This window comes from Amphiura filiformis, chromosome 9 (genome assembly GCF_039555335.1).
Source record: "Amphiura filiformis chromosome 9, Afil_fr2py, whole genome shotgun sequence".
Lineage (NCBI taxonomy): Eukaryota > Metazoa > Echinodermata > Ophiuroidea > Amphilepidida > Amphiuridae > Amphiura > Amphiura filiformis.
The window spans coordinates 44,970,508-44,994,770 of record NC_092636.1 but is presented as its reverse complement, the minus strand read 5'-3'; the positions used below and the strand labels follow the sequence as shown (position 1 = coordinate 44,994,770).

At 38.9% G+C, this 24,263-nt stretch overlaps 1 protein-coding gene and 1 long non-coding RNA gene across 2 annotated transcripts in view; one reads left to right on the top strand and one right to left on the bottom strand.

Moving 5' to 3' along the window:
• Positions 1 to 70: 70 nt before the first annotated feature.
• On the bottom strand, positions 71 to 9,638 carry LOC140161046 (uncharacterized). The gene is made up of 3 exons (XR_011860067.1): positions 9,506 to 9,638; positions 7,983 to 8,100; positions 71 to 89 (listed from the first exon to the last, which is right to left on the bottom strand). It is a non-coding gene; the product is annotated as an uncharacterized lncRNA (long non-coding RNA).
• Positions 9,639 to 9,750: 112 nt separating this feature from the next.
• The window catches only part of LOC140161044 (cytoplasmic dynein 2 heavy chain 1-like), a 141,860-nt gene continuing 127,347 nt past the window's right edge, over positions 9,751 to 24,263 (top strand). Inside the window, 9 exon segments of the mRNA XM_072184425.1 lie at positions 9,751 to 9,811; positions 16,115 to 16,390; positions 17,254 to 17,400; positions 18,840 to 19,002; positions 19,616 to 19,879; positions 20,266 to 20,498; positions 21,607 to 21,778; positions 22,996 to 23,146; positions 23,955 to 24,102. Of these exon segments, the coding sequence (XP_072040526.1) occupies positions 16,190 to 16,390; positions 17,254 to 17,400; positions 18,840 to 19,002; positions 19,616 to 19,879; positions 20,266 to 20,498; positions 21,607 to 21,778; positions 22,996 to 23,146; positions 23,955 to 24,102 (1,479 nt within the window). The 5' untranslated portion in view covers positions 9,751 to 9,811; positions 16,115 to 16,189.

Below are 24,263 nucleotides of genomic sequence, written 5' to 3'. Positions count from 1 at the left end.
GGATAGGGACTGTTATGCACAGTGTGATCATGTACGCCTGATGCAGCAGCTTCTTCTGAAGAGGCTGTGGAATGTTTTACCCCAAGGTTCTGGAAAACAAATAATCATCAATTTAATCAATCATTTATGAAATTAATCTACAACACTAATATTATTACTACATTTCTGATAAAAGATTTCAGAGAAACTTTGATCGTATTTATTTATTCTGTTGATGTACAAGTTTTCAACTTTGATGTTAAATTGTAGGACTCCTGACTGAATTCCTGACACCTCAAACTTTTCGAGGCAGAAGCCAGCCCCCTCCCAGTTCCATTAATTGAAACTCCAGGGCTCTGCCGTGGAGACTATGACATGAACAACAAAAATTATTAACTGTCTAAGTTGCATATTGAAGACACAAAATGCTTTTGTTTGTTTTTGCTGAACCATGAAATGGTCTCAGCCTATAGTAGTCTATGTTACTTCCTTACTTCCTTACTCAGCAACCTTTTGGTCTGATACCAGCTTTCCACGATCAAAATATTAAAACGGTAATTAATGAAACAGTCTTATTAAAATTAATACTATCCAGCACAGTATTGCTGCTTGATCAGATCGTCACAGTCATCCGCCTAACTTACCTCGTGCCTTTGCAAAGGGCACAGTTGCTCTAGTTTATTTTATATTCTTTACTTTTCCTCTTTCATTAACACTTCCTACGACCAAGGGCAGCAATTTTGAAAAATTGGGTGTTTTGGGGGGCTTTTATAATAGCTGCCGTTTACTGATTTTTGCAAATAAAATTCTCTACATTGTGTAGATTTTGTGTCGAGTTTATATTATTTGCTCAAATGTATCAGAATATTATTTATACAATTGTTTTTAAATAAAAATACAAATAAAATATAGAAATTGATCAGTTTGAGTAAGCGTTATTATTTTTTTTTAGTATTTCACTCTCAATTTCTAAAGCCATTTTTTTCAATAAAATAAACACTGAATGTAAAGTGTGCATGGCTATGCATGCATTGCATGTATACATATACATTGGTTCACTCCAACTTTCACTGCTTTCAATATCATGACTTTCAAGTTCGGTGTAGAGCATTGACGATGAGCGTCAATGTTTTTCATGATTGAGACGCATAGCGTGTGGACAAACCGCACTTGTACGCTGCGTGTACGCTCTTTATGCGATGAATATTACTTGCACAATTCGATACTGCAGTCACCGAAATCTCGAACTTGAGTTGAGATGAACTAAAAAATCTGTGTACGTACGTACTGTAATTGAATATTTATTTTTATGAATCTCAGACTCATGAACAATGAAATACATGGCCCATTCTCCGATAAAGCGTCCAAGTTAGGGCTCAGGAATTGCAAAATTCCAACCACGAAGAATTCGTGAAAATCATTCAGAATCGTAAACTTTAATAGTTTCAGAACACAAAACAATGCATGGGTGATTTTTCAACAATACTTCATTTTGAGCAATATTACTTATACGCATTGGGGGTAACGTATCAGTGGTAACGTATCTGTGAAGCCCTTTCCCACTTTTGTCTTAATCGTGCAAGTGTAAAAACTTACCGACTTAATACCCATACTTGATCAGTCATCACCCAATGTACTAAAGTCTGGTATGGTATTTGGCTTCATTTATCACAGCGTTTTTTCCGAGGGGAGTAGAATTTAGGTAACGTATCTGTGAACGCATGAACGTAACGTCAGGATTTTTTGCCATTAATAGACCTGATTTTTTTACTTTGAAACCATTGTGTTATGTACCACATATATAATATAACTATAGAGCCTGCTTGATCCATAACATATGGGAACATTCATATAGCCAGTTATTTTGACAGATTGTTATTCATTAGAAATATGGTAACGTATCTGTGAACAATTTTGGCGACATAGTCTCAAAGACCTGTTGGAAAAATTTAATAACTTGCGTTGTGATGTTTTATACTTTATAATTAGGGCATGATACCACTAATGAAAAGTACCTATAATCCATTAATATGCGCGCATGTTTAATGAACAGGGACGCATTATACGGAACGTACCTTGGCTGGCGACATGGAGGAAAACAATGGACATGCATAATCAGCTTTATTGTTTTATACTTTCTAGGCATGTTACAACCTCCAGCCCCACACATTTTAGAAAGCAACTCCTAAGTATTAGTTATATCAATAAAAGTCATTTCTTTCTGACGAAACAAGTCTGAATACGACTTGACACTATGGGCGACACAGATTTGGCTTTTTGGACACTTTATCGGAGAATGTGCCACATGTATAACAAACTTACATACAGAGGTACGTAGCCTGCATGATACAGGGTTGCCCTGATGTTTTTTATGGTAGGCTATAGAGTAACTGTCCTTACACGAATTATTTCTAATGCAGTACCACGCACGCATATGAATGCATTGATACTGAAACCCACATATGGACATGTCACCCAGTGGCCATCCCATATGATATTTAGACGCTCCAATGCTTGTTCATCGATGTCAGCAGCTGTAACTTCTCCCAAAGTTGCCCTTGTTATCATTCTTCCGTAAATCCTTCGAATTTACTCTCACTATTATCCGATTCATCTTGAAAAACACGGTTTAGATCAGCGTTTGCACATCGCTTCCCCATTTCGCGATCACATTGTTGAATTTTCCAAAATACGGCGGCGTTTCTAGATTGTTTTACTAAAACATTTTCCAGCTTCCGGCGAAAAGTGAATCTTTTAGCTGTTGACATGCCTTACTTTACACTGATTTTCAAGGGACTTAGGCTATCTAGAGGCTAAAGGTCATCAATATTATAAAATAAAATTTGTCTGAATTTAAATTTTTAGATTTGAGATAAAAACACCTAAAAATGACGACGGAAGAGCAATTGCAAATTAGGTGCTTTTTGATAACGATTTTTTCGATTTTTTTCATTGTTTTACGAACAATGACTGGCGACATAAGGCAGGCAATATCGTTTTAACGTCACGTGACCCAAGTGATTCACTTCTGAATCACTTTGTCGTAGGAAGTGTTAACACCACTCGGCCGGTCATACCTTCGTAGCATTTTGAGATTATGTTCATTACAGACTTTGGGTGACAGTGGTATAGGCCTACCACAATATACTGCCGAAGCCACATGGTTCAGCTATGGTGCGGTTATCGCTCTAGTTCTTTTAAAGTCAACCATACAGGATCCTAGCATTTTAGCTCTAGGTTACACCCATCGAATGTGTGTCATCGGCCCGGTCATCGGCCCTCAGACACACACACACAGGCATAGAGTTCTGCAGCAGCATGTTTTGTTGACATTAAATACTGTTTACTTCATTTGACAGTAACTAATCCATAAATTTGACAACTCAAATACAAAGGATATAAGTTGGCAATCTTAATGTTATGCAATCAAGTTTACAACACTGTCAGTCTTACAATGAGCAGAAGTCACTGACCAACCAACCAACCATACCATTCAAGTGCCAATATTGATTATCTCAAGTGGCCTGCTGCAATTGACCAGAAATCTTGGATCTTGGATCTTGGATGCTATACCTCCAAATACTCCCTGTAGAAGTTTTAACTGGAGGTGTGATTGAGAGGTCTATTTTTGGAGTCGGGGTCCTACGTCGCTACTTTCAGCCAGGGCAGACTTGAAAGCTAATTAGTTTGATGAGTAATGGTGGATGCAGGCAAGTTGTTCCACTCTCTAGTTGTTCGTGGGAAAAATGAGTTGATGAAAGCGCCGGTGTTGGTCTGGTAAATTTGGTATTGGTTGTCGTGTCCTCTTCTGGTCCGTTCTGTCTTTGGGGCGATGTATTTGGTGTGGTCAATGTCCATGATGCCATTCAGGATCTTGTGAAAGCAGGAGATTCTGTTTCTTCTGCGACGTTCTTGAAGTGGCAGCCAGTCTAAAGATTTTTTCAGCGCTGTGACACTTGTGTCTCTCCCATAAGTACTGGTAACAAATCTAGCTGCAGCATTCTGGACTTTTTCAAGATCAGTGATGTTTTTGACAGTATACGGATCCCATGCTGCAGATGCGTAGTCCAAGTGTGGGCGGACAAGAGAAGTGTAAAGTTTTTCCTTGGTAGTAGTTGAGGTATGGTGGAAGTTCCTTCTAAGAAAGTTCAATACTCTGAAGGCTTTGTTTTTGGCATTGTTGACTTGGGCGTTCCATCTCAGGTCATTTTGGATGAAAATACCAAGATATTTGCTATTATTTGTCTCTTCAAGCTTGACTCCCATCATGTTGTAGGGAAGTTACGCCTGGATTCCTCTTCCTAGTGATGCGCATGGTAGTGCATTTCGACGGGTTAAACCTCATGCCCCATGTTTCGCCCAGTTCACCATGGTGTTAAGATCAGACTGAAGTTGGTTTCGTCTTCGGGGACTTGATGGTGTTGTAAACAAGACAGTCGTCCGCGAAGAGTCTGGTGGTGCTGGTCACTCCACAATGGATGTTGTTTATGTGAAGGAGGAAAAGGTGGGGACCAAGGACTGTCCCTTGTGGTGCTCCACTAAGAACCAGAACCCAGTCTGAGAAATTTCCATTTACCACAACTCTCTGGTGTCTTTTTGTAAGAAACGACTCAATCCACTGCTTTGTGGTACCCCGGATGCCATAGTGGTCCAGTTTAATAAGAAGACGACGGTGCGGCATCACGTCAAAAGCTTTTGAAAAGTCTAAAACGGCTATGTCTGTGATGTGTCCATCATCCAAGTTCTTCGTCAAGTCGTGGGAGGTCAGAATAAGTTGTGTTTCACAAGATCTTGATTTACGGAATGCGTGTTGGTTGTCTGCCAGGATGTTCCATCTGGATAGGTGAGTCATTAGGTTGCTGTCGATGATGTGCTCGAGGAGCTTACAACATGTGCTTGTCAGGGAAACTGGTCGGTAGTTTGCAGGGTCGGTAGTAGGTCCTTTCTTATAAATGGGCGTAATGTTGGCTCTCCTCCAGTCCAATGGGAGGTCCCCCGTATCCAGGGACTGCTGAAAAATATGTCTAAGCACTGGGGCTAGTTCTTCAGCTGCCATTTTCAGCGCCTGATTTGGTATAGCATCAGGCCCAATAGCCTTTGAAACATTTATATTTTGAAGCAGCTTTTTCACACCTTCTTCCCCAACAACGATGGGTGGCATGTCTGGGAATGGGACACCAGACATCGAAGGCATTGACTCTGGTTTCACATCTTCGTGTAAACACTCCTTCAAACTGGTCTGCCAAGGCTTTGGCTTTCTCCATATCACTGGTGAGCAACTTATCATTAACTTTTAATGGTTGGATACCTGTATTGTCTTTTCTTCTGGAACGAATATACCGCCAAAAGGATTTGGTGTTTTCTGAGTCCATGATGTCATTAACAAAGTGTCTGTGGGCACTTCTGATTGATCTATCAACCTGTTTCCTGACACTAACAAACTTGTCCCAGTCTGCTTTTTTGCCAGATTTCTTAGCTTTGTTGTAATATTTCTCTTTTTTGCTTCATAACTTCTTTAGTTTTGTTGTAAACCACGGTGGACGCGAGTTGCCTTTAACACTCTTTGTTGGAACAGTTTCAGCAACATTGTCACAGATAGTATCACGAAACCAGGCCCAGTTGTCTTCAACTGATTTGGTATCCGGGTGACGAAGGAAATAGTCGGCCTGAAGTTTAAGTGCCTTTGACTTGAAGTCCTCTTCAGACACTTTCTTCCACAAATGAATATTTCGTGGGGGCTTGGGGGCAATAAATGTCTTGGTAGAGACATTTGCTTTGATGATACAATGGTCGCTGATACCAGGTAATGGCGCAACATCAGATACCAATGAAGGATGCGAAGTAATTAACAGGTCCAATGTGTTTTCGGTTCCATTCGAGTCCGTCGGTGGGGAAATCAACCAGCTGCGTAAGGTGGTTCTCCTGGATCATGCTGATAAGTGACTCTTGCAAGGTATTTTTAGAGTCAACCGAATCACTTTCTTTCCATGACAGGCCAGGCACATTAAAATCTCCGCCTAGGATGACATACGGTGAATTTACACTGTCGTTGATTTCACTCAGGCTAGCACCCAGGTTTTCCAGCGCACCAGATTTTTCATCTGGCGGACGGTAGAATGCACCCAGAAAAACGGTCTGGTCAGGCAATGATGCCTGGCACCAAAGGGATTCAATGTCAGGATGAGACAAGTCTTTTCGCTCAAAACATGGGATTTTCTTGTTTACAGCGATAAAAACTCCACCGCCATGCAATTTCTGTCATTTCTGAAAACATTTAAGTAACTGGGGAAGATTTCGGATGAATAATAATGTGTGTCAAGCCAAGATTCAGTACCTATCACAATGTCTGGTGTCTCGTTTATGATAACGGTTTCCAACACAGCAATCTTTCCTTTGATACTTCTACAGTTCATAATGAGGACTTTCAATCCTCCTGGGAAATGTTTTGTATCCACATTTTTCTTAACATACTTTGCACCAGGGTTCGTAGCCTGGTCAGGTCTGCTCCAGTTTTTGCCAGACTTTATCAGCTTAATTGGTGTAACTGTAGGCTGACTAGGTGGAGTTGTAAACACCGGCTGCCTAACTTTACGCCATGAATTGCCAGATTTTGTCAGCTTAATTGGCGTAACTTTGGGCTTTTGGGGGCTCGAAGAGTCCACTGGCACAGAGTTAATATGAAAGTCAGATGTGTAGTTGTCAGTTTTTATCAACTTAATCGGCGTAACTTTGGGTTGACTAGGTAGGGTAGTAAACTCCGGGTGACTAAGTGGGCGTGGCGTCAACGGCACTGGATTACATGTGCCCTGCTTTGTAGGCTGATCAACTTTATGCCATAAATTGCCAGATTTTGTTAGCTTTATTGGCGTAACTTTGGGCTTACTGGGACTTGAGCGGCCCCCTGGCACAGAGTTTATTTGAAAGTCAGGTAATGTACAATTGTCACTATAACTCAATGATGACAAAATACCAAAGGAGTTATATAATGAGATCGCATCGTTGCTACTCAAATTACTAATATTGATATCGTCGCAAATCGGGCAGTTCCAAACAGCACTTGGGTACGGGTAATCAGCATGAAATTTTAAGGTATCATCTGAAACTCCTGAACAGTCAATATGAAACCATTCGTCGCAGGTGGAACATTGGATACAATCAGTTTTAACAGCATAACCACATAGTCCACACGGGTACTTGGGCTTTCTGCCACGGCGTTTTCCACCAGCTGGGCAAGCTGGTTCAGGGCGGGCCAGGGTTTAACTGGATATCTCCAGCCAACAAGTTTATTAACAAATGAAGCGGCAGTCTTCCTCTGGGGAAACCTAGAAAGGCGTCGAGCTCAACAAAAGCCCCTTCCGCTGTACGGTTTAGTAGCACAGGAAAATGAAACCAAATAAGCTTCACGCAGGTTGTAGGGTAAACACAGAGATGGGGGTGATGAAGATGCATAACCATAACCAGAAATGAACTGTATGATTTTCCTGTTATTTTGTAATAACAAAACCATGTTTTCCTTGATTTTGGTATGAAAATGAGCAAATAGAATTTAATGTCTTGTCAATTTGGAGTTATTAAGGGCAACTAAAACTGATATTAGGTAAGTTTTATCTGTCTGGAATCTGTATTGCCAGTTCTGAGGGAATTAATGCAATGTAAACAAAACCAACCATGGCTGATGTGGACATTGTGTAGTGTTTTTCAGTACACTGTTTTCCATGGGTGACTGTAGGAACCCATGGATTCGATCCATGTAGCTCTAGGTCCAGGGATACTCCAAATCCAAATTAGTCCCACCAACAACTTTTGGTAATTTATTTTTCACGAAGGGGTGTGACTCACTATACTTGAGTCAGTAAGGTACTAATAATGTAGACTAAATAATGCCGAGCCAGTATCACGGTCTTTGTGAGTACGCAGTTTGATAAATACCCCTCGGTACAACAGTTTGCTTCACATTTTTGCATTACAAATTAAATATGATGTATCTGATAGGTTAAGCTTACCAGACGTGTGAAATGTTGGTGAAGAGCTGGGTTTTGGGTGTTACCTCTAGGGTGCTCCAGGTTGGATTTACTGGCTGGGCTGGCTCACACCAGGCACAATCAAAGCTACTAGAGCCACCTGTCAAAAATACAATAGAACAACAAGTCAACAATAAGTAATTAGTATTGCCAATGAGAGTTGTAAACAATGTAGGGCAAGCTGTAACTGCTGAGTACTTGTCTAAACTTTGTTTCACCGTTTCAATTTGCGGTCGGACCTTAAAAATGCGCGATTGTACCCAAAATGCGCAATTTTCGGCGTTTTTCCCAGGTCCTTAGGATTAAAAAGTCGAGGAGTGCTCCTTTTGTCCAGTTTGCCATCAAGATTTTGAAGGGATACAGTTCAGGTCCAGAAACACGATCATGTCAGTAAATTAATATTTTATTCTAGGACTGATTTATTTGGTCTACCATGTCTACAGTATCAGTCCAGTAGTCCGACTAATCAGTCCAAGAACAAAATATTCACACTGACATGATCGTGGTCTGGACCTGAACTGTTTCCAAATCTTGATGGCAAACTGGACAAAAGACACATGTGGAACTGGAAACACTTCACAGCTTTTTAATCCCCTATAATTTATGCTTCATGAACCACTCTACTGTTGTTATGGACCTTCTGATACTTGAGTGTTTGGCTGAAGCAGAACCGTTTTGACACTGACAGGTCTTTTGTCTACTAGTACTAGAGCTGCGCTCTGTTTGTAAACAGACAAGCATGCAACTTATTGCAAGGAATGATGACAAAATTGTCATCCTCACCAGATAGAAAAACATGAAAGTAATGGTTGTACACCCACATCATCAATAAAACCCCACTCATGCACTACCAGTCAAGTGACATCAACCATTCATGCATTGTCAACAACATCAATCACACAGTCAATGTAGGATCATCAACAACACCCAACAACATTAATCTGTATCTGTTACGTCGGTAGAGTCTCCTTCATCAGGTAACATGGCGAGATGGCTGAGCGGTATACAATCGGTGAGGGGCAGGGCAATATTTTCTTGTACATCCCCGGCAAGTCTCTGCCCCTAACCCCTACACGCTTAGTAGACTACATGGACGCAACACGCATGTTCCAGTTTGGCCAAGAATTTATAATTTGATTATAGGATGGACATGATCGATGGATACATTGAAAATATTTCAATGTCAAATTCACTCAATTGACATTCAGCTCAGGCTCAGTGAGTTTACATTGCTTTACGCAATGTCATGCTCCATTCAATTTAATATTTTTTGAGGGAAGCAGTGAATTCGTGAAATAGGATTAGGAGTCAGCAAAGGTATTAAGCTTATTTCTTCAAAGTTCAATCTGATATCTGGTATAATTGATTTGGAACCGGGATTTTTAGGAACGTCACAATAAACCGAGAATCATGAATGCAGTGCCGGTATTATAAAACTCCGAGGACCCTTTTGGCCTTATTACAATAGATAGGATGATTAAAAAAAGTCCAATAAATTCACTTACATTTGTCCAGAAGTTTCCTCGATCGAAGAACTGAAACCAAGACGGGAAATTCGCCAAATATCGCTATTTCGCACAATCCTGGGTTTTCATGTCAATCGCCATTGCCAAACCAATACCAAAAGAGCGCATGCGTGCAGGTGTCTCAAGGTAAACATTATGTGACGACACTTTTGATTGGTCAAATATTACCAATTAACACATTTAGCCAATCACATTTCATGTTTTAGAAAGGTTAGACTCCATTACAAATTCTTGCAATCAAAGCAACAGAGGGAAGTTCGCGAACTTTATTTTGACGGACCGAAAGTGAGTATTTGACTCAAATAAAGATCTCTGCTTCACAATTTTCATAACCATATAGTGTAATGTGAGGAGTAGTTATTGAAGAAACATTCTGTTGTATTGTTTGCTTGTATTATATCTCGCATTCGCACAAAACATTGGATAAGTCACTGCATAGAAACGAAACGCTATGTCCCTGACAACATGTTTTGCCGTGCATGTTTCCTTTATTTTAAGCTTACCAAACTATCATGACTATAATATAGCTAGCACAATCATTAAATAATCACCAGTCATTTGAAAGAATTTCCTCTTCAGAATTTGACCCAAGCAACAAATTCAAATCGCTTAAGTCATATTTTTTAAAAACATGACATTATTATAATATGCAAATGTAAACATGATATAATTTATAATTTTATATACCGGTAATTAATTTGTCAGGTCAAGCTCATCAACTTGATGACATTATCGGTAATGTAGAAATCCACTATATTCATGATAGTTACTTACACTACAGTGAAGATAGAGATAGAACATGGAACTTTAACTACAGTAAAATTAAGTATTTCTTGGCCAAACTGGAACATGCGTGTTGCGTCCATGTAGCGTAATAACTTACTAAGGCTTACATGCTTAAGCGTCTACGCAATGTAAGGAGCGTGTATACTTTCTGTACCGCGCTATATTCGCGTGTGTTTATCGCGGAGCCACTAGCGTTTATAGTGTTCCAGTTTGGATAATTTTACTGTACTTCACTTGTCTTCAGTCACTCAATTGTCGCCAGGCAATTTTCAGACACATTAAAACAATTCTTTGTGAAGTTTAATGTTACCGGTACCGAAATTTATTTTGCTATGTATCTTCAGAGCAAAGTTTGCTCATTTTTGACCACGCTAGCAATTCTCCGATGTGTCATTTGAGCAACTTTTTCGGGCACTATACCCGTTGTGATCACTCGTTGTTTCCGAATTTCTATTGCTTTACATGGTGTCATGTTTTACCTCTGTTGAGATGCAGGTACCTGCTTATAATACGGAGTAACCAATCCAGATCCAGATCCAGGTCATGCTTCACTGATTCTGACATGTTTTGAGATAGCTCCAAGCTGTATCACCTGCTATCCTCATATATCTATCGTCAGTTATCAGTGGCCTGGATTGAGGATAGACTTTGTAATGTGTATTTGACTTGATCAGAATGATCAGATTATAATAAAAATGGGGGTACTACACCCATGTTTGCAGAGAGTGTCGCTTCTCTATCCATCATCAGTTATTAGTGGCCTGGATTGAGGATAGACTTTGTAATGTGTATTAACTTGATATTTAACATTCTTAATATTTTTCATGATCATACATTTGTAAATGATGATGGTAAATTAATATTTTACTCGAGAACTCTAGCTTTGAATTTGCACATGATTGTTATGCATTCAAGACTAGAGTCCGAAGCTATCATTTGATGCAGATCAACAATGACATTTTTTTGTAATTAATGTTAATGGGGTACTACACCCCTGCCCAATTTTGTGCCTATTTTTGCATTTTTCTCAAAAATTATAAGCGCATTGGTGACAAGTAAGATATGTATATAGGGGCAAGGACTACAACTACTGCACTGGAAATTTTATTTCAGCACAGACAACAGTTGTGGAGTTACAGTCAAAAATTAGGGAAACCCAATATTTGATTAATAAATCAATAACTACTTGCCTTGAGTTGCTGAATTTTCAGTGAGTAGTTGTAGTCTTTGCCCCTATAATATACATATCTTACCTGTCACCAATGCGCTATAATTTCTGAGAAAAGTGCAAAAATAGGCACAAAATTGGCCAGGGGTGTAGTACCCCCTTAATTGTTATATTGATGTTTAAATTTGGACAAAAGTTATTTTGATGAGTCAACTATCTTTTAGTTTTACACTACAGCAAAGGTTGCCTATTTTAACACAGTTTAAACTTTAGTTGAAGTGCAACAATTTTGATGCGATCGCCCGTTGTTATCGGCTGTGTTTACTTGGGAACTTCTATTGCTTTACACAGTGTCATGCTTCATCAATTTGTACTAGATTTTGACAGTTTAACAGGTTAGGCAATTTTAAATCGATTTGCGAAAAGATTTTTGATACGTTCATTGATTTCTCAAAAAGTAAAAATCACAGTTTAATAAATAACGGTTCAAATGAAAGCCATTATTGGGGGCTAATTGTTGTATCACTATGAAAGGCCTGACACCAATATAAACATTTGTTTCGGTGACCCAAGTTCATGGTAATTTCCGCCCTCGCACTTTTTTACAGATGGCCTGGAATTTCATATTTCGGTTTCAGCGATTGCCCGAAAAAAGGTGCTATGTTTTTGAAAAGCGTTTCCGCTTGGAATGTAGATAGTTATTGTCGCTATTACTCTTCGCGATTTTAACCGACAATTCTTTAGCCGACAATTTTCAATGCATTTTACATAATAGAAATGTCGCTTGCATAAATACCGATATTTTTAACAGTATCGTTTTTGTTAACCAAAATACCATCCACATTAGTTCTCAAGACTTTGATGAAAACATAGATACCAAATCGGACTGCAGGTGATGAACAGATTTTAAACTCTAATCAAAAGAACCAGCGTAGGCCCTATCGCGTTGTGATAAAACTGACTGATTTTTCCTTGTTTTTTATAACAAGGAAAAGCTTTACTTACCTCAAACTTCTCACGTAGTGTTGTCTCGATGTCCGTTGCTGGTTGGTATTATTCTGATTAAGCGATTTTCATGATTTAGGCCTACTTAGCCTACATTTGACCAAATATTTGTCCAAACAATGTATGATATATTCCAAAAATGGCGCTGCATTCGGTGTCACATTAACGACAAGGTTATACTAACATGTGTGAGACTTTCTGACACTATATTCACGGTTTTTCTACTAGCTATTCAAACCTATGACAAATTTGGCTGGTTTGCGATGTTCAATACCATTTTCACCCTGATGTGGCAGTGCGTCACGTCAGTACTGTACTAATTTTATTAGGTGCAGCCTCATTCGCTAGAGTTTGATCAAAGCTCTGGTGTACATACGCACGCGCTTAAAGACGCCGCATAGATGCGCGAGCGAAACAGCCGTTTCCACGCGTTGACGTCACTGTCACATCGGGGGAAAACGGTATACCGTATTTCGTCAAATAGTCGCCCCCCCTCAAATAAACGCCCCCACCACTTTTTTTCAACCAAGATGTTTCAAAAATTCCGATATTTCCATGCTATCTTGTGTAGTAAGCTTACCAAGTTGCTCACATGGTCATGAGTAGCAGCAATAAATGGCGAAAATCTGCATCCGAACCCGAAGTGAACCAAAAGTCAGTGTCAAAAGGTCATAGTTCGTCATTTTAGCGTGACTTTTAAGCTTACCTAATGATTTTAACGGGAATTTTCGTGCTAAAAATGACCTCTAATAAACACCCCCCTTGGGAAAATGTAACCCCCCCGGGGGTGTTTATTCGACGAAAAACGGTAGGTAATAGATGACTATGAAACCTCAAACTCCCCTCGATAAAGGTTGGCAATTGAAGCAGGCCTCAGTTTAGCGAACTTTGCCTGTTTAATGCGATCGAAAGTGCTAGCGCCGCTTCGGACTGTGAAGGTTTCTGGATACCGAATATGGGTTTAGATTAGGCCTATATCATGTCCTCTAGGCCCTATGATTTATTTTTGGAAAGGAAAGTCTAATCTCAGAGCCTATTCAATTGAGAAGGGAGTGGATTTTGTCATAATAATATAAAAATTAATACTTGTCGTCCATAACAAGAAAGAATGCCTCGCGATTTTTTTGATATCCAGCCATAGTATTTTAATTGATTAAACTGAACATGAAGAGCTATATCTTTACTAGCTTCATGCACTAATTTGCAGACCCGCCCGGCCTTCTACATGTAGTGAGTACCACATTAGATTGTGTTTACAAGAAATAATAAGCGCTGCCTCCTCGAAATTTCTTATGCCAGCAGCTTTGATGATTAAATATTATCTGCAACCCCGCACCTGTGTTCAAGGCCTTTCTTTTATCTATTGACCTCAAAAGAAAGGATTAGAATGATCAGAATGCCGTCCCTGACCCGTTTCCACACATTAATAATAAGTCGTAAAAGTCGGTAAGGGAACGTGCTACCGTTATACTTCAGCGAGTACGTATGGCCACTACACAGTTCAATGGCCTTATTGTGATCTGACGGGCGTTTTAAAAGCACGGTCCCTGACTGCGTGGGCATATTTCCCGGCAAGGAACAATAGAGACCAATTGCCTGGCAATGACGTCACATGTAATCCCAGTCTATGTGTGATCAGAACATTATAGGCTGGTGGTCACTTATAGTACAATCAGTACGAAAAGTCCAATGCGATTATTAATGTATTTTCTAAAATTAAAAGAACCACTTTTTAGCAGGAATTTTTGTAAGTTACACAGCTGAAGTTGTGAAAGGGTTGAAAGACTACAATATTACGGCATAAACAAGAATTTCTTTGTTTGGTCGTTATTCCTATAGGCTCATCCCTTAAGACCCTGCTAGCCTCAAATGCAAAGCTTTCTGTGAGCAAATTCGCAGCTAGACTTCTCAAACAACTTAATATTTGGTATATATAAAGGCTAGTAATTCTGGATCTGGATATTTATGTCAGTATCTCACTTGGACATGCCTATATTAATCAATAGGATAGTGAAAACAAAAATTCCTATAATCTCCAAGCGCTGTATGATTTTACAATGGTGAATAGGCTAAACAAGCAATTTTAGTATACTATTGGTATGTGTCCTTAGGCCGAGTAAAAAAACAAACATTTTAGCGTCCCCTCCGCTTCCTTTTTGAAGTTCAATTTCTGTCATAAAAAAAAAACCTGGATGCTATTAAAACATGTATTTTTTTTTTATTCAGCCTTACTTGTCAATTTCAGTGAACAGTCCCATCAGGTTAATGACTGCATCATGCATTGTTCAAATACAGTAGTTGGGTGTGTCTAAATTGTTTATTCACATACCATGCACATGGAAGTCATGTTATAGAGGTTATCCGTGTTCTATAAGCTGCATATCCTACCAGCGACTCCTATACCTTGTTTAGGACTTTCAAAAGAAGTACCTGCATGTGCAACCATGACTATTTCAAAATAGCCCGCCAAAGTCATGCAGGTAACTCCGAGGTCGTGCATTGAATTAGTAAGTGGCCATAAATTTGTCATTACACAACAAAAGTTGCCCAAATTTGGTCAGAAGAGAGCCTATGACACACTTGTTTATTTTAAATATCTATTATATATGTATTGGACAGTCAAAGTATAAATATTCCCTTCTCAATATTTATCCAATTTGTTAAAAAATTACATAACATGAGATAATAAATCATAATTTTCTTCAAGAAGTAGAGAGATTTAAGCTGGGAAATGATATTTTATGAAAATCTGGTCTAATTTGGAAAAGAAAACCCCCATTAAATGAAATTTAATCCATTTTGAAAATTTCGAGTTTTTTTCACCCAAAGTGGCGCATAACCGTGAAATGGGCCATATATAAAGGCTAGTAATTCTGGATCTGGATATTTATGTCAGTATCTCACTTGGACATGCCTATATCAATCAATAGGATAGTGAAAACAAAAATTCCTATAATCTCCAAGCGCTGTATGATTTTACAATGGTGAATAGGCTAAACAAGCAATTTTAGTATACTATTGGTATGTGTCCTTAGGCCGAGTAAAAAAACAAACATTTTAGCGTCCCCTCCCGCTTCCTTTTTTGAAGTTCAATTTCTTTCATAAAAAAAAAACCTGGATGCTATTAAAACATGTATTTTTTTTTTATTCAGCCTTACTTGTCAATTTCAGTGAACAGTCCCATCAGGTTAATGACTGCATCATGCATTGTTCAAATACAGTAGTTGGGTGTGTCTAAATTGTTTATTCACATACCATGCACATGGAAGTCATGTTATAGAGGTTATCCGTGTTCTATAAGCTGCATATCCTACCAGCGACTCCTATACCTTGTTTAGGACTTTCAAAAGAAGTACCTGCATGTGCAACCATGACTATTTCAAAATAGCCCGCCAAAGTCATGCAGGTAACTCCGAGGTCGTGCATTGAATTAGTTTGAATGAGGAATACTACGGGAACCAGTGCCTTTTGTTAGAAGTCACGCATGAGTAAAGTGGATAACCTCTATTGTTAAGTGGAGATCCGCTCTTGTTGATTACATGTAGTAATTAACTGGCCATCACATGTGTATTTTTACAAATAAAACAAGTTTCACAACTCACAAGGTTATGAATATTTGTTATTTTCAGATATGAAATGTGAATTACTGTGACTGATATTCAAGGTAGAGCTGCAAATAATTTGTAGCAGATAGGCAGCCCAAAATGCCTAGTGCAGACCCACGTAAGGATGTGCTGCTATCTAGCTGCGCAGCCTTCTTTGGTATACCAGCTTCAGAGGGCGCTATAACTCAGCTGAATAGTGCAAGGGAACTGAATACATTCTTGGATGATGGCAATTGTTCTGTACTAGCTGCTACACTAACCAGTCATGGTGGTGACAAGAAAGTCAAAGTTGCTAATAAGGTGAGTCTCTGACTTAATTTGCTGTAGAGTACAAGGAAACTGAATATGGTCATAAAATTAAGAAAGGTGGCAAATAAAATGAGTTTATATATGAAGGCAGCGTAGAGCTGAAGATGTGGAGTTGTCATGGGGGAGGTATTTGCATAAAATTAGTGGGCATGCACCCAAACAAAAGTTAAATTTCTCAAAATTATATCAAGTTCAAATGCTATGTTAAAGATGTGGGGTCTATTAAGACACCTGTACTTTGATCAACACAATGACAAACCACCTTGTTCCTCTATAACCATGACAATTCATAGGGAGTTTACAGTGACATGGAAGTACATGCATGTGTAAAGTTACACATTGTGTTCATTCAATTCAGTCCGTCTTTGAGTAATGAATATAGGCAATAAGATATGTGTGGCACTGTAATAACAATGCACACAGAAGGGGCACATGCACCTTGGTGCATTTGGGTATTTTGAGTCTGGTAAACAGTACTTCATTTTAAAATTAGTTGAGTTTAATACTGTAGTGGCCCAGACTCTATTTGAAATGCTTAATTTGGTTCCTTTTAAGTTTTCAGTTTGGTTTGGATTAAGGTTTTGACATATTTGATGGTGGAAGGCTGCTGTATTTGATACTATGATAGTTTGCCCCCATATTAATTTAACCTAAAGTTGAAAGCCTCAATAATGAGTCTGTGTGCCTTCACGGAGTGGGATGACACAGCACCTTTCCCAAACCACCGCAGGAATGGTTTGGGTTGATACTAACACTGAAATGTCTGTGAAAGTGATGTTAATAATTTTAACTGCATTAATTAAAGACTTTCTGCAATCCACTGATCATGAAATGAACTTCATTTGTTTTTACAGGTTGAGCCAAGTGAGACGGGAGAAAAAGTTTTGACATTCTTCAAGTTACGTCCGGAAGTTGTTTCCCCGGAGACCATTCACAGTGATGTGCTGACACTATCGATGCTTGGATCACCAAGCAGTGCACTATTTCAGGCAATTGACAAGGTAGTTTTTTAGAAAATTAACAGAAGAAAAAAATACATACAAACAATGTTGGCTAATAAACCCTCCCTCGGGTCTGTGGATAACAACTGGTAATGCAGACTATACCATTAGTAATCAACCCAAAATACGGACCCTTGGAATATGTAGACATTTTACCTTCCACTTCCCACAAGTTTGGAGGAAGTTCTCTTTCACCGATCCTGGGTCAGTCAAGTTTTCCATATATATCACATCCGTGGTCTCACTGTCTTGCCGTTTGTGTAAGCTGCTACTTAGCCTGACCAATCAATGTAGATCTCAGCAAGCAAGGCAATATTTGAAGTGGTTTTCATTGATAGTCTATTGATCATTAAAAACACATGCGCAAAATGTGTATATTTACATTTATATTTGCTTATTATGTGCTTATTGATATTATGAAATATGTTCTAAACTCATTCTCATCGTCGCTTCATATGTGCCTTTTGTCGTGCCTCCTCGTTTGCTTTTTTGGCTCATGGGAAGCGGCGTGGATTATGACATTTTCTTTTTGTTTATATTGTTCTGTTTAAAAATTTTGTTTATTATGTAAAAAAAAAAAAAAATTGTATTTGTTAGGCCCTTAAATTTTCTTTGTTTGTAGCTTAAAATATTTTAATCTGTTTCTGGTTGTGTAAAGCGCCTAGAGGCATTTGCATTAGGCGCTATATTAAATCTGTCTTTATTATTATTATTATTAAAATGACAATAGAACTGGGTCATGCATGTTATGTTATGTTATGCATGTTATGTGCCTACCATATTTGAATTGACAATAGGGCAGAGCTATCATAATTGATGCCACAGTCTTGTTACATAGCTTGAAAATTATTTGGAAGAGGCTTTTCTATTCAAAATCCAACAGTCTCGGATTGGGAGAGCTATTACAAAAAAATAAACAAGTTGATCTATAGATTAATTGAGTTTTCGTCGACACACAGTGCTCGAGGTGCACTATAACTTTGTTGCTGGCAGTTAGGGCTTAGTGGGGTGTGGGTTTTATCTGTGGAGTGAAGGGGAAGGTGGTTTTAGCTCTAAGTATTTACCCAGAGTTGGCTAACTGCTCTAAAATTAATTGGAAATATATGTTGATTGTCAGGAAATTGGCTTGCAAGAATCACATTTGATTCTCACAAATGGGCTATTCCAGTTAAAATCCAACCATCCCTTATGGAAGACATGACCTTAATATCCCATGCAAGATTTCAAATGGAGTCACCCATTAAGGTAACCCCATTGAAATTCACTGTGTGGAAGAATTTAGGTAATGTCTTCCATGGGGTTGCATGGATTTCAACTGTAGTACCCCTGTTCACCCCTACCAGAGACCATTGGAAAAATATTCCCCCTCTAAGTAACAATAAAAAGAGAGAAGTGGACTGAAATGACATGAGTACAATTTTCTGTTTCACTTGATGCAGGTTTATGCCCCATTGTTAATCAAAGATGAGAAGTGGTGCAGGACCTTTGACCCCAAGCTGCAGAGTCTCCTGAGTGAACTGCAAGCAGGATTACGCAGTCAGGTACAGAAGAGTGACCCTTCACAAGGAAGCAAGGTCCATGCAGATGACCGCAACTTTGCAGGTGAGGACAAAATTTTTGGAGACTTAGAGTGTTAGGATTAGGATTAGGATTTAGAATTATAATTTGATCAGCTCGTAATAGGCGGGAAATGTTAGGCTTTTACCACTACGCCGAAAAGTAGACCCACGTTAAGAGTGCTATAGTAGACCCGTCTGGTCTATATTTTGGGTGTTAAAGAAAGTAGACAAAGTCATGGACTTGAATTAATAATTTGTGATGATTCTGGAGAAATGTTACAAAATAATTCTCAAAATAAAATATTTTGATATTAATCCGCGATGTTATAAGGCCCGCCGATTACGAGCTGATCAATGTATAGTATTAGAATTATGGTTAAGGCTAGGTTTAGAGCTAGGGTTAACAGATTAGGTTTAGGGTTACGATTATGGTTCTTGGTGGCAACCATTTTTTTAAAGTTTTTCAAAATTGTTTAGATCATATGTCCAGTAAATCATGTATGTAACATTAGTGGCGAAAATGAAACGTGACGGTGACTCATTAGATATTAAAACTACTAATCATGCTCAATCAAGAGATCATAAAGTGAGGGATATTTTGCAAATTATATTTTTAATCAACAAAAAATGAATGATTCAATCATGCAATTATACAGGTATTTTGACACCAACGGATGAATTCCAATTCTGGTCTGAGGTGGCTGTATCAGGAACCAAACTAGAGACCAAAGAACGTGCCCAGTTATTCCAGCAATGTTTTGAGCCGATTGCACAGGACTACAGGAACATTGAAGGTCTGTCTTCAAATGAAGGCCTGGAATTGGTGGATACGACCCAGGATGCCTTAGATGATGTATGGAAACAGGGAGAATTTGAACCCTATAGAGAGGATAGGATGAAACATCTAATGGAGGTCATTGGTAAGTAAACAAAAAAGGGATATATATGTTTTTGTGTGTGAAGATTGCTGGTAAGTTTATATCCGATTGTTGAATGAATTACAATGGGTTTTGATGGTACATTATACATTTGTGACCTGCTCCCACGAATTAAGCGGAAAGTCGCTAGTTTTTAGTTTTGAGACCCGACACAGGGGGTGTATATTTCATTCAGGTAACCCAATTTGAAATTCACTCTCCCTGTGGAAGATTAAGGTCATATCTTCAATATGGGGTATATGAATTTCAACTAGAATAGTACAATCAGGTTCATTCAGGATTATATATGGCCTGTCACTTTTAAAACTAGATTATACTCTGGTGATGTAATTACTTTTAAAAACCTTTTCTGATGTCTGCAATTTCAGGAAGTGCTCTAGGTCGATTTGTACAGCACAAACTTGGAGCATTTGACCTTTGGCACGATCCATTCCACAAAGTGCTAGAAGCAATCCAAACAAGTATATCTACATGCGATAAATGGGTTGCAAGCTGTGACAAGTTGACTGAACAGTTTTGGAAAAGAGATCCCATTCATCCGTGGAAGGGAGGCAAGTTTACACCAGAAGGTCTCACACGGTTGTCTGCAAGGTTACAGGAGGTAAGTTTGAAATGACATGTCGTCGTCTGCTTCACATACTGTTGTATCACAAAAGGCTGCCTTGTGTGATTTTTTTATTATTGTCATCCAATTGTTATGAGATACACTGTAAAATTAACTTTATATATTAATTTTGAGGTATTATCGGAATATTACAATCCTATGTTCATTCATAAAGAAAGAAGCATGCTGAAATATAAAATAACAATATGAAATACAACAATGATAACAAAAATCACACAAGGCAGCCCTTTGAGATACGACAGTATGTGATACAGATAACAATTTATGAATTGCAATTTTGTCCTCAACTTGGGCTTTTTCCTGTGCTCAAAAAATGTATACTTTAGATATGTAGACTTAAAGCAATGAAAATATGTGTACGAAAATATTATGAATTTTTCTAAAAAAATTCAGTCAAAATCCTCTTCTGCCAAAAAATGGTTGTTTTTAATTTTATACAGCTAAAAAACTTATCTCCAAAACTAAAAAATCTGGGTCAGTTGGACCTTTAGAACAATTTTTGTTGTTACCCATAACTCCTAGATTTTATTTTGAAGTGACTATAAATTTACTGTTGATGCTGATGGTAATGATGATGATGATAGAGGTGGCATCGGGTTCAACGATGATGATGATAATGTAAATGATGAAGACACCACTGGTAGGCCTAGTGACAAAAACAGTGTAACTAGGATCACAGTGATGACAGTACCAATGTCAACTACCTTAAACTGTCCCATTTTCTCTTTGACTCATGAAGAGTTAGTACTTAATTATTTCCATACCTTAATACCTTAGGCGTGGTGGCCTAGTGGTTAGAGCGTCCGCCTCATGATCGGGAGGTCGCGGGTTCGAATCCCGGCCGGACCATACCAAAGGCTTTAAAAATGGTACCTACTGCCTTCTTGCCAGGCATTCGGCATTGAAAGAATGGAGTAGGGAAAGTTAAACACATGGCTACCATGTGGACTAACCCCCTGCTGTAGCTTTTCTGCTTGCAGACATGTGGCCTAGGGTTATGAAACGGAGATAGGCGCCGCCCAATGGGCCGAAAAGCTTGGGAAGGATTTAACTTTAACTTTTAATTTGTATAATCTCATTTTAGGTTTTGGTATTACGTACCGTCCATGAGCAGCTAGTACGTCTCCTATCTCATGGTGAGCAGCAGGAGCTGAGAACCGCCAATGCTTTTGTGCCTTTTAACAACCTCAATGCATTGCAGTATAATCCATACACAGAGCCAGAATGGAAGGCTGCTGTCATTCAATATGAAAGAGGTAGGTTTTGTTCCTATGGGTAGGGAGGGCAAACTGAACTGAGGATAGCCAATGTCTTTGTGACTTTTAACAACCTCAATGCATTGCAGTATAATCCATACACAGAGCCTGAATGGAAGGCTGCTGTCATTCAATATGAAAGAGGTAGGTTTTGTTCCTATGGGTAGGGAGGGGAAACTTAACTGAGGATAGCCAATGTCTTTGTGCCTTTCAATAACCTCAATGCATTGCAGTATAATCCATACACAGAGCCAGAATGGAAGGCTGCTGTTATTCAATATGAAAGAGGTAGGTTTTGTTCCTATGGGTAGGGAGGGGAAACTGAACTGAGGATAGCCAATGTCTGGTTGAAAGGGGTAGGTTGTATACTCAAGGAAGGTGGGCTGAACTGATAATAGCTGATGTGTTTGTGTCTTTTAACTTTCCATGTGGGTGTCGATTGCAGACGACAAATTTCAAATTTTGTTTAGAGAATAAAGGTATTGTTTTTAGCAGCTGGAGTGCATCTATCGTCTCGCATAACACAGGCGACATCATTATTTTAAGTAAAACAACGATGCGAAGCGGAGTTGTTTTTACGCCAAAAAATAATGATGTCGCCCGATCATATGAGATGATAGATGCACTAACAATACCTTAATTCTCATTCTTTAACACTTCAATTCAAATAAAAATATCATAAGTATTACAAATTTTAAATCAAATGAAATCCTACATTTTGCAAGGAATTACCTAGGGTTTAAAATCGATCAGTCCCGTTGTTGCTATGAGTCTTCGATTGGTTCAAATAGCGAGTACACGTATCGCGTCGATGCACACGCGCTAACCAGTGTGATATCGTGTCATATCACACGGGTAAGAACCAATAAGATTGCAGTAACGTTCTCAAGCGTTTAAGAGTTTAAATTAAAGAATGGCAGAATTGTAAATTTGCATGAACATATTTGGAGTCAGCACATAAAATGCATTAAAATGAGTACAAACAAGCCTAGTATTGGTTCAGTGATTCATAAGATAGTGCTTTATATTTTGAGAAAATACCTCAAAATTTTGACAGAGCATTAATGACCCCAATGCCTTGGAGTGTGATCCACACATGCAGATGCAGATAGGGTGGAAGGCTACTGCATGTAGTATAAAGAGGATGTATCTATCCAGGAGCATGTAACTTTCCTTGTGAAAATGTTGCTTTTACCAAATATTTATCCTCATTTCAGCTATGGCTCCTGCAGAGCAGCGTATAGCCAGCAAACTAAGATCACAGTTTCAAAATCTAAAAGGTAACCCACAGCAGTTACTGAGAGAATTCCAACGTTACAAAGAGCTGGTGGAAAGGGAAAGGGTACGCATAGAATTGGTATCTGAGAGGTAAGTCTATTTGGTTTCTTCTTTTTTCTTTCTGGAAAAAAATTCAAATTCTATCCCTTCTTCAATTAATAATGAGGTAATTTACAGATTTCATCTTGCAAAAAGTGACAGAGATATGGGGCCAGAAAGTCTGTTTTCTGAAAAGAGCCGTTCACTGAAGACTGCCCCTTGTCTACAGAAACAAGCAGATCTGCTAAATTTAAAGGTTTGGTGGCTCTGAAAGGGGCAGTCTTCAGTGAACGGCTCTTTTCAGAGCCACCAAACCTTTAAAATCAGCAGATAGGCGAGGTCTGCTTGTTTCTGTGGACAAGGGGCAGTCTTCAGTGAACGGCTCTTTTCAGAGCCCCCAAAATCTTTATAATAGCAGATAGGCGAGATCTGCTTGTTCTCTGTTGACAAGGGGCAGTCTTCAGTGAACGGCTCTTTTCAGAGTCGTCAGTAGGCAAGGGGCGGTCTACATGTCTCAGCATTAGGTACTTTGTCCTGAAGAAGTCAGAGCTACTCCTGACGAAAGCTAGACAGTTCTAAACTTGTCCGACGGCGAACCCGCTAAAAAACCCCACTAATTGTTATGAATTCCCGTCGTAAAAGCCTATCCCACAATGTGTATTGGTATGACTCTTGATTCTTATATGGATTGAATCCTGCTACTCGTAATTTGATATGTTTTATAACATGTGAGCGTACACTACGAATGAGCCATAAAGTCTGCAAATTGTATTCTGAGATACAGTGTAAAATGAAGTGAAGTGAAGTGTCATACCTGCTCTCTGGTCATTCTTCAGTTAACAACTTTACATTTCCACAGAGAAACTTTGTTGGGTCAACTGCAGGTATACATGAAGACCATCAAGGATGACTTCAACATCCGTATCAGTGACACAGGCCCTCCAACTGGAAAGAACCTACCAGAGGTTGTTAACAACATTGTCTGGGTTAGACAGTTGGAAGCAAAGGTTAGTATTACAGTTTACAATAGTCATGATGCTTTCACCGGGGACTTTTATAGAGAGGGCAAGTGATTGTTCTCCTTAAAAGGGATCACTAAAAGCTCAATTTATGAGATTAACTTTATAGCTTGGGGAATCTGTATTTTCTTACGACAATTTCCACATGG